At 33.6% G+C, this 11,781-nt stretch overlaps 1 protein-coding gene across 1 annotated transcript in view; it reads left to right on the forward strand.

Moving 5' to 3' along the window:
- The window catches only part of ADAMTSL1 (ADAMTS like 1), a 409,445-nt gene that overhangs the window by 76,508 nt on the left and 321,156 nt on the right, over window positions 1-11,781 (forward strand). The window contains exon 4 of the mRNA XM_011365360.2: window positions 3,020-3,256. Coding sequence (XP_011363662.1) covers window positions 3,020-3,256 — 237 coding nt within the window. The remainder of the gene's footprint in view (window positions 1-3,019; window positions 3,257-11,781) is intronic.

Here is an 11,781-nt window from a genome sequence, read left to right on the forward strand (position 1 = left end):
AGGTCCTCTTAAGTCTTTTTTCTTAAAACAGGAAGTTATATTTTGCCAAGTACAAATAAACTCAAACATTAAAGATTCAAGTTCAATTTCCAACTCTGAACTTCAGGTTTTAAGTGTATTCTCAATTGAGCAAATTATAGTTTCCCACCCCTACACAAATATGAGTAAAAAGAAAGACAGTAGTGATAAAAACAGGTAAAGGTATTCACAAAAATTATTCTCAAAGATAATTCTCCGGTTGTGAAAGTTTATAAAACCTGTAACAGGTGTTCTACCAGCTATTAGAGACAGGTGAATTTTGAACAGGAACATCTGTCCGCTCGTTGATTCTTTGTGAGGTATCTAATTAAGTTTATTGATTTTTTCACAGAAAAAACCTAAAAGACCTAATATTTTAACTTCACTTTTTACTAGTTTTCCCTTTGAGTCTTATTTATTTTAGTAAAAATGGGAAGACTTAACACATTTTGTTTAACAGAAGGGACTCATAAGAAACTCTGTAGGAGTTTTATGTCTGTACTAAGATCATGTAACATCAAGTTTAAAATGTAATGACACTCTTTTTTTGGAATTGGATAAATGCAGAAAATTATCTCTGGTTCATACTAAGCTGTCCTTTAATTATATATTACCCTTATTACTTTAATGCCAGGGTGACTCAGCCTGACCCTGAAATCCCCTGTAGCTGATTCACTTTTTCTTATAGATAGAGAAGGTAAAATATTTATGAGAGGGGTTTGGGATTGTTCTAAACTATTTCCTCAATGTTCTGCTTTATTGAGTCCACTTCAGTATTTCTTCTGTACTACTGAGTAATCAAGTGACTCTTGGGATAACAGGTAATAGGCAACTGAAAACACTTTATTTAAACATTATGAAACTCCCAGTTCAACTGGAAGCTCCCAGGCAATGGCCACCAAGGAGACTTGATCGTATAAACCTGGTTTTATGAAACTTGCTAAACAAGAGGGAGCAGCATCTTAACAGTCTCTGTAATGTGTTAGATGGGGGAATTTACAGAAGATGGTGGGTAGAGTCTGGGTAAGTTGTAGGGTTATTTTAGGTCAAAAGCTAGTAATTGAGGTCTGGGTAGAGACTGGTAAGAGTTGTCATCTAAGAAACTTGCAGTCTTGTCTTTGGAATGAAGAGTTAATCGGTTTGTTTCTGCTCTTGTCTTGGAACACATGGCCTGAAAGGAGTCGTTATTAAAAACATTTAAGTTCAGGCAGTTTGTGTTGCCTGTCATACAATTTTCCTGTTTTGTGATTCATAGCATAGTTTTGCAGGTCGCGGTTTTTGTTTTATTTCTCACAACAAACAAGTAAATATCACAACAAAGTATAATACACATTTATCTTTTTAGAAAATTTAAACTTTAGTTTATCATTTAAGAAATTAATAAGTAATGAATTTTAACTGTACCTTTCAGATGATATTCAAAATCACTTAAGCCTTGTTGGGTATCTATGTATTTATACCTATGTTATATAAATTATTCTTTTTCTTCAGTACTACATTTTATTAACTCTGAGAATGTATATAATACTAACAGTAAAATTCCTTTGAGAGTTTATATTTTGAGCTATTAATGTTCATCCTAAATAAGTATTTAATTTTTTTATACCCCATCTGCTGGGAAAATTTATGTTTCCTCAAATATGACAACCTTATATGCTACTTAATAATACGACTAAAATTTGAGAAGGAGAGTCAGGAATTCCATTTTATGAAAGAAAGTAATGCTATTCTCAGAATTCTTATTTAAATGTAAAAAGATTTTCACAGAAAGAAAACTTGTATAAGAGAACTCTAAAAAATGATAACGTAGTAACTAAGACTCTAAAGACCACATGCAAATTCCTTATTTGAGGTAAAAGCTATAATAAAAGCTGTTCCACAGATGGCTATTCTATGTAGTACATTCTAATCTGAATACATGTAGACTAAAATAGACCTATTAAAAATTCTATATGAAGGATAGGCAATATTTGCCTTTTTAAAGTTAAATCTTATTTGCTTTCACTAAAGTTTATCATTCATTAGATAATAGCCATTGTTAGTTACAGTTTTACATTTAAAAATGCCCTTTATAAAATACACATTTAAAACATTTTTGTTTTCCTCTGGTCTCTGCCAACCATATTTAAAATTCAAATTCAGAGACTCTCCTAAGTCTCCAACTCTTTCTCTCCATGACTTCATTAAATGATCACAGTAATAGCTACTATGTACCATCGTAGTTGTGTCCGTATTTGGCTGATGTAAGCTCATGAAATTCTCACAATGCATGACCTCAAGAGTTGAGTATTATTATTGCCTCTGTTCTAAACATAAGGAAACCTAGGCTCAGAGAGTCCCGCCATATTGCAGCCACACTCCCATCTGCAGAAGAAGTTCATATCTTTCCACTCTGCTATGCTGCCTTAAGCTAAAGAAATTTACATATAAGTGCTCTTTTCCTTTTTCTGTTCCCCATGTTTAATTCTACATACTATGCAGCCTAAGTTTCAGGAAAAAAAATCACCAACAACCCCACAAAAATTTGTCGAATGAAATTGTCATAACTTTTTGCTGCTATTTGCTAAAATATTTCATAGCTCTTAATATCAACAGAGATGCTTTCAACTAACCCTCTGACTTTAATAAGTTCTACTTAAGTTATAAGGAAATCAAAATGATACTACAATGTGGAAGAATCCCTGGACCAACTAATCAACGTCTTTCAGAAAATGTATTTCAAGGTGGTTACTTTCCTGACTAATATTAACTAGATTTCATGTTGACTTATTTCCCTTTTAAATTCAATCAGAAAGTATATTTCAAGATGATTATTTTCTGAAACCTCTATACTTTAAGGGTCAAATAATTTTATGACCTCTTATGATATGGGAGAGTCCATCTATAATGACCTAAATATTTGCTTTGTTTTCTAAAACCTTGACAGACCATATACCTGCTTTAGTTTACTGTTTGGGGCTGCCCCTTAACCTCTGTTTGCCCCTCCCCCTCTCTTCTCCAGGACTGCCCACCAGAAGCAGGTGATTTCCGTGCTCAGCAATGCTCAGCTCATAATGATGTCAAGCACCATGGCCAGTTTTATGAATGGCTTCCTGTGTCTAATGACCCCGACAACCCGTGTTCACTGAAGTGCCAGGCCAAAGGAACAGCCCTGGTTGTTGAGCTATCACCTAAGGTCTTAGATGGGACTCGTTGCTACACTGAATCTTTGGATATGTGCATCAGTGGTTTATGCCAAGTAAGTGCTGGCTTCTTGTCATTCTGTTTTTCCAGAAGGTTTTATTGTATTTGTAGAAATAGTTTTTGTATAGTCAAGCTATCTGAATCACTCAATGTTACTTTTTCTAGAGTTTATAATGATAAATTTGAAAACTGAGGTTTAATATCGGTTAAAATTATGTGTTGTATTCTGAGTTAAGGAAAAATGGACTAGAATTTTTATTTCTTTCCTTGAGTCTCACTTGAATATGGAAGAATAAAAATTCTTGAATATTGTGTATTACTTTTGGACTAGACTCTGAAATTACCTCTACTTTGGTTGTCCCTGAAATGTGTGTGCGTATGTGTAAGCATCAGTTTTCATTTACTTAGAGCTTCAGAATCACTGAGATGAAGGTGGCTCTAAAATCTCTGAGTAAACTGTAGGAGAATTTGTTTCTTTATCACAACTGTAATTTTGTTAAAAATTCAGGCAAACTGTAGGGAAAGGGATGGCAGTATCAGCTAGGTTGGACTTCAGGTAGGTAAATCTTTAGAACAGGTATAGCAAAGAGGTTTCATGTCTAGTATCAATTTATCAATGTCTACTGTGAGAGGAAAGTTAGTAAGCCGAAGGGGAATAAGTATGTTTGCCATCTCAATTTTAAATTCTATTCTTTGGATTAGGATGAGCAGCCTAGTTTTGGGAGCAAACAGTTCCTTTATTTTCCTGTGTGTTGTCCATATGTATTTATATTTCACAGAGTAGACATTTTGAGAATCTTTGCTTCTCCCTCCCAAGAATGCATTGGTAAGAATTGGTAAGAATTCCTCCTAGGAATCTCTCGTATCACAACTAGCAATATAAGAATTAACGTTAAAATATGTTTCAATGATTTGTTTCAAATTCACACATTTATTTAAAACCTAAACCTGTATTCAGATGTAAAAGGAATAACTGTAGCATGAATTAATACAAGAGACGTGCGACGTCCCGCAAGGTTTTATGTCCATTAGAGGGAGACAGAAATACTAAATTTTTGTGAGGTCTAGAATCGTGAGACAGGGAAATTTTGTCATGTCCAAGCACATCTTATTAGGATGATGTTTATATATCTGCAGTTTTCTTTTATTATAAGAGATATGTGAATTTCAGATATAAATTTGAATACAGAACTTTACTATTTAAAGCTAGGAAAGGCCTAAGAAATGATCTAATCACCATCCTAAAAGCAATATATTTGAACATTGTTTGTGATATTTGGGGTCTGCTTCCTTCTCTAGGACAGATTTCCATTTTGTAAATGAAAAAAAAAAAAAAAATGAGGACCAGAATAGTTGTATGATTTCCTGAAAGTTATATAGTTGATCATGGCAGAAATGGAACTAGATTACAGGTCTCTTGACATCCACTTTAAAGTTGTTTTTACTGTATTACACTGATAAATGAACTGAACAAAAACAAGACAGGTCAGCAAATTAGGTTTAATCTGTTTCTGTTGCATGGGAGTTCAACACGGCATGCTTTTTCCTGGACTGATCCCATCCGCTGGCCTCATGTACCTTGGCAACTAAAAGGAATCCCATCCCAGCGGTGAAAGAATAAATTTTATATATAGTAAATATGGAATGATAGTGCTGAACTTTCAGTTACAAGTATAAGTATGCCTCTTTCAGTTAGATTGTTATGAATGTGACTTGTTAGGTTTAGTGGCATATGCACACTATAGAATTCTGAAAAGATTTGTGACAAACATAGAAATTATAATTGGTTATGATTATTTTCTTCATTTATTTGTCCTGTTAGAGTCAATAGCATGGTAAAGGAGATGAAAAAACTCAGATTGCATTTAGATGCTAACAAGTAGTTTGGAGAGCCAGGTACCCTCCCGCTGCTCCCTCTAGGTACACAGTTAAGAGTGAGAGTAGTTTGGGAGAAAATCAAGGATGGCTGGAATGGCAGATAGGACTAAGGTAAACAGTGAGTGGCCAAGAAAGAGTTTTAGTAGAGAAAAGACATAATCATAATTCTCCTTTAGAAAAATTATTGTAGCTGCATTTATAGAATGCTTGAAGTGGAAGGCCCCAGAGGCAGAGGCCAGCTGAAAAGGAGGCTCATGGAACAGCCAAGATGAAGCCAAGCCTGAGGCTAGGCCAGGACAGTGACAGCAGGAACAGAAAGGAAACTAAGGTCAAAACCAGGAAGAAGTTTCCATTTTGATTATAACTAGGGTACAGAGTAGAAAGCAATAAAATTAACTATGCTTAGGTGATCAAAAACTACAACTTAATGTGAATTTGAAAAGGATATAATTTTTAATCCTTGCTCCCATTACCGTAATAGCCTTGTGTTTTCATTATTAAAACCTACTTTAATTTTATAAAATGAGGGAAGTAGCAGAAAATGGCAAAATGATAGTGGAATAAAGATGGAATACAAATGCAATACATACTTTTTAAGGACAAAATGAAATTAGTCGCCAAAAGAAAAGCACTCACTACTACCTCAAAAGAGTTTAAATGCATAAATCTCATTCTACTTAGAAAAAGTTTCTTTATTTAAGTTGTATCTGTATATTGGTAATTGGCATTTTAAGTTTTTATAAAGAAACATTAAGAAAAAGACATCTTTTTATAATTTTTAAGACTGTCAAAAATCTTTACACTAACTTAAATGTGCAGTTTTTATAAACAGCTTCCCCTGGTTTCCTAGAAAAAAATCATCTCCCCTGCCTTGTTGGGGATTCTTAGCTTTTTCTCTGGCTTTGTTTTAGCTTTATTATAATTTTTGTAAGATATAAATTATAAACTGTAAGGAAGCAAATATTTAACTTTGAACATAGTCTGACCTTGACAGCATAGCTATAGAGATTTGTCATTTATAAGCACTGATTATTTTCAATATACCTGTAATACCTGTTTAGTACTCAACTAAGAATCACTTTCTCAAAACCAGGCCTTGAACTCTTAACAGAAACTATGGAATCCTAGACTTTTAGAGACTTTTAGAGCCTTTAGCAATTAATAGACACTGCTGTTTCACAGAGGAGGAAATCGAGACCTGCAGACTATCCTAAGATTATCAATGAGTATATTATCTGTATTTGTTATGAATGTGCTTCAGGAATATTCTAGAATCATCACTATTTATAATGGATACCTTACGCTTATTCAGCAATATTAGAGAATCATACTAGGCAGTAAAATAACTTCTATTTTGTTTTCTTTTTTATTGAGATATAATTGACATAACTTTATATTAGTTTTAGGTGTACAACATAATGATTTGTTATATGTATATATTGCAAAATGATCACCACAATAAATCTAGTTAGCATTCATCACCACACATGATCACAAAATTTTTTTCTTGTGAAGAGAACTTTTAAGATCTACTCCCTTAGAAACATTTAAGTATACAGTACTATATTGTTAACTACAGTCACCACGCTATTTATTACATCCCCAGGACTTAATTTTATAAAAAGAAGTTTGACCACCTTTTGACCACATTCACTCATTTTGTATATCACCCACCATCCACCTCTGACAACCACCAGTCTGTTCTCTGTGCCTATGAGTTTGACTGGTTTTTTGTTTGTCCTCTGGTTTTTTAGTTTTGGGTTTTTTTGATTCAACATATAAGTGAGATTTTTTTTCTGTCTGACATATTTTACTTAGGATAATGCTCTTGAGGTCTACTCATATTGTTACAAATGGCAGATTTTCTTCTCTCTCTCGCTCTCTTTTTTTTTTTTTTGGCTTAATAATATTCTAATATATAAACATATAAATCTATATATATCACAGTTTTTAAATCCATTCATTTATTGATAAACACTTAGATTGTTTACACGTCTTGACTATTATAAGTAATGCTGCAGTGAACACAGGGGTGCATATATCTTTTTGAGTTAATGTTTTCATTTCCTTTGGATAAATACCCAGAATTTATCCAATCATATGTTAGTTTTTCAAAAAATTTTTGAGGAAACTCCATGCTATTATTCATAGTGGCTGCATCAATTTATTCCACAAACAGTACACAAAAGTTCCCTTTACTCTACATCCTGGACAACACTTGTTATTTCTTGTCTTTTCAATGATAGCTGTTCTAACAGTATAAGGTGATTTCTCACTGCAGTTTTGGTTTGCATTTCCCTTATGATTCGTGAGTATCTTTTATGTTCATGGCCATCTGTATGTCTTCTTTGGAAAAATGTCTATGCAGATCTTCTGCCCATTTTTAAATCAGATTGTTTGGGTTTTATACTACTGAGTCGTATGAGTTTTTGATATATTTTGTACATTAACCCTTATCAGCTTATGATTTACAAATATTTTCTCCTCTTCTATAGGTTGCGTTTTCATTTTGTGCATGATTTTTTTTACTATACAGAAACATTTAGTACAGAAACATTTTGTTTTTGGTGTCAAATGTAAGCAAATCATCACCAAGAGTAAAGTCAAGGAGTTTTTCCCTATGTTTTCTCCTAGGAATTTTATAGTTTTAGGTCTTAAACATTTAAGTCTTTAATCCATTTTTGAGTTGATTTTTTGTGTATAGCATAAGATACAGGCAACTTCATTCTTTTTGCATATGGCCATCCAATTTTTCCTACCTCACTTATTAAAGAGACTGTCCTCTCTCCATTGTATATATTTGGCCCCTTCATTGTAGATTAATTGACCATATTTGGGTGGGGTTATTTTGGGGTCTCTGTTCTGTTCCGTTCCATTGTATCTGCTTTTTATGCCAGTACCACACTTTGTTGATTACTATAGCTTTGTAATATAGTTAAAATCAGGGATGTGATGCCTCCAGCTTTGTTCTCTTGCAAGATTGCTTTGACTATTCAGGGTCTTTTCTGGTTCCATACAAATTTTGCGATTGCTTCTTCTATTTCTGTGAAATATGCCATACGAATTTTTATGAGGACTGCATTGAATCTGTAGATCACTTTAGATATTATGGACATTTTAATAATATTAATTCTTCCAATCCATGAGCACAGAATATCTTTCTATTTGTGTCTTCTTCAAATACCTTTATCAAGGTCTTATTATTTTCAGTGTACAGGTCTTTCACCTCCTTGTGTAAATTTATTTCTAGGTATTTTATTCTTTTTGATTCAATTGTAAATGGGATTGTTTTCTTAATTTCTCTTTCTGATAGTTTATACAGAAATGCAACAGGTTTTTTTAATATTGATTTTGTATCCTACAGCTTTACTGAATTCATTTATTAGTTCTAACAGTTTTTTGGTGGTTTCTTTAGAGTTTTCTACATATAGTATGTCATCTGCAAATAGTCACAGTTTGACTTCTTCCTTTTTGCTTTGGATAACTTTTATTTTTTTTCTTGCCTAATTGCTCTGGCTAGGACTTCCAATACTTTGTTGAATAAAAGTGGCAAAAGTGGGCCTCCGTGTCTTGTTTCTGATTTTAGAGGAAATGCTTTCAGCTTTTCACCACTGAGTATGATCTTAGCTGTGGGCTTGTCATATATGGCCTTTATTATGTTGAGGTATGTTCCCTCTATACCTACTTGATTGAGCACTTTTATCAAAAATGCATGTTGATTTTTTCTGCATCTGTTGAGATGATCATATGATTTTTATTCTTCCTTTCGTTAATATGATCTATCGCATTGATTGATTTGTGAATGTTGAACCATCTCTGCATCTCTGAAATAAATCCCACTTGATCATGGTGTATGATCCTTTTAATATATTGTTGAATTCTGTTTGTTATTTTGTTGAAGATTTTTGTATCTATTTTCATCAAGAATATTGACTTGTGATTTTCTTTTCTTGTAGCATTCTTGTTTGGTTTTGGTATCATGGCAGTGCTTGCCTTGTAAAATGTTTGTAAGTATTCCCTTCTTGTCTATTTTTTGGACAAGTTATGCAAGGATTGGTATTAATTCTTCTTTAAATGTTGGTAGAACTCACTAGTGAAGCCGTCTGGTCCTGAACTTTTGTTTGTTGGGACAAAAAAAGGCTTCCATTTTTGAGTGACTGCCATATCTAGGCCCATTACTTATGGTTTTTCTAATATTTACAACTCTACTGGTCAGCATTATCCTCATTGCAAAGATGAAGAACTGAGGCTCGGGTAGATTATAATAGGGCTTGTCCAGAGACACCCAGTTCTGACTCCAGAGCTCCTATTCCTTCGAGTGAGGCTGGATGCACAAAGGCAGGTACTGTTCAGTGCTGCATCATGGTCACCAAACTTGGCTGCATACCAGAATCACATGGGCAGCTCTCAAAAGACAAAACTCTTAGCAGAAATCAGATTTATTAGTTTCATGTTTTTAGAACACTCTCCTTATTATACTTTTGTTTGGCAAGATTTGTGAACCACTTATAGGTTAAAAAGCAGACAGGATTAGAAGTCAAATGACAGATTGGAATCTGTTTGCTCTTTAATGATCTGTGTAATCTTGAGCAAGTCACTTAACCTTCCTAAATTCTGTTTTTCAATCCATGGAAATAAGATCGTCTCACAGATTACAGAGCACCAAAAGAGATAATTATATGAAAATGCTTAACAAACTCTAAAGTGCTATGGAAATGTAAACATTTTGAGTTCCAAAACACATTAACGTAGTAGTCCCCTGTGTGAGATTTCATAACCCTGTAACAGTTCCAAAAAAGTTTATAGAATTAAACAAAGTAACCAACTTCTTCTGCTAAGTAAGGACTTTGAAAAAGAAGAGGCCTTCCACCATGTACTTTTACCATCATCAGTTCATAATTGAAGTGTGAATAATCAGAAATTAGCAAGAACCCAATTTCAAAATAAAGGATAATCCTTTAAATTGGATATAGTTTGCTTTATGAGAAAGTTGCTACCTAGTACTTATTCTTCTTTTTTCCCCCCAGAGCCCAGAAATTGTGACTAATTGTGCTTCACAGACCAGAGTTTAGAAAAAACTACCTTTGAGATCATCCAGTCCAGGCCTAGGAAATATTGCTGCACTAGCTTGTGGCGTATTCCCAGGATCTTACAGCTAGTAAATGGCAGACTAGACATCAAAGAACGTCATTATTTATCAACACTTTTTAACTATACCCCCTGCATCATTTCTTCAGCATCTCCTATGAGCCAAAATGTTGTCTAGCTTTACCTCTGTTATATATGAAAACAACAGGTTTAGTGAATATACCTTTTCAAACCACATGCTCTTCTTTCCTTCTCTCATTGGTATTTCTCCCCACCTTCCATCTCAGATGGAAACACTGGGATTTTTATTGGTTATTATTACAGACTAGTTGAAGTTGGAGATCAGTTAGGGAGACAATTTGTCATAATGTGAATAGTTGGAAACAAAGGCTTTGGAGTCATAGCACTTGACTGGCATCTTAGCTCCACCACTCATTGGTACGTGACTTTGAGCAAGTTTCTAAGCTTCAGTTTCCTCCATCTAAAATAAGATTAATATTTGTACCTACCTGATAGGATCGCTGTGAAGATTAAGTAATCAAATGCATTGAAGTGCTTACTATGAGCTTAATAAATACTAGCTTATAGCAATACTAGTAGTAGTGCCCAAATTACTTCTTGTATTTGACTGCTTCTCTTTATGGCCTTTTTGAGTATGTGTTTAAATGTGGTTATACATATAAAGGGGAATACTGATTTCCCAATGAATGAACAGACCTTCTGGTAGTTTTCTACTGCAACCTTCTTTTGCTAATAACTCCATGTTGTACCATTATCAACCCCTGCCTGATCCAGAGCAGTGAATTGCATCCCGTACAGAGTTAATGGGCCACCACAAATAGGATCAGCTCTATTAGTACTGCTGTTATTCATTTATTTTCATTATCCAAATGACCCCATTTATATTTGTTATAAAGCACAAACCTGGTTTCTGTTTTAAATATATGTATAAAAGAGTAGCATAAATTTACAGGTAGAACATATGCTGCTGTTAAAAGTAATTTCGAGGTTACTTTGAAGTCACATACAGAAAGTGTGTTTTATTTTTATAATTAATTAAATTCACCAGTTGATAATATATATTAATGAAAAAGACCAAGTACAATTATAAGCCAGCTCTTTTGTAATGAATCTACATGTTTATAATATTGCTTATTACTATTTTAGAAAATAAGGCATTCCAAAAAGAAAAAGGTTAATTCCTTTCAAGTAATGCCTTATATAATATTGGTTTTAACTGAATAATATTAAAAAAAAAGAAATAAGCAATAAATTGGGTCATGGAGTTTTGATTCAATACTGTGGCAACATTAAAATGAACCGTACTCCAACAAAAAAGGTCTTTCCATTTTTAATAATTCCTGCGGTGAGGAGTTTGAAATGAATTAAATGGAACGATTATTTCTCCATCTCTGTCTATGACCTAAGTCACTGGTATCAAATGTCTACCAGTCATTCTAAAGGTGGTTATATCAGAAATAAGGAGTTGGCCATTTTTCCTTCTGTGTTTTGTAATCTAATTCCACACGGAAGCTTGGTGTTGCTTAAAGATTTAATGTGCAGTCTTTTTCTCCCCTTTGCATGATACAGTAAAGATAAAATGAACTACTTTAC

This window comes from Pteropus vampyrus, unplaced genomic scaffold (genome assembly GCF_000151845.1).
Source record: "Pteropus vampyrus isolate Shadow unplaced genomic scaffold, Pvam_2.0 Scaffold109, whole genome shotgun sequence".
In the NCBI taxonomy this organism is placed as follows: domain Eukaryota; kingdom Metazoa; phylum Chordata; class Mammalia; order Chiroptera; family Pteropodidae; genus Pteropus; species Pteropus vampyrus.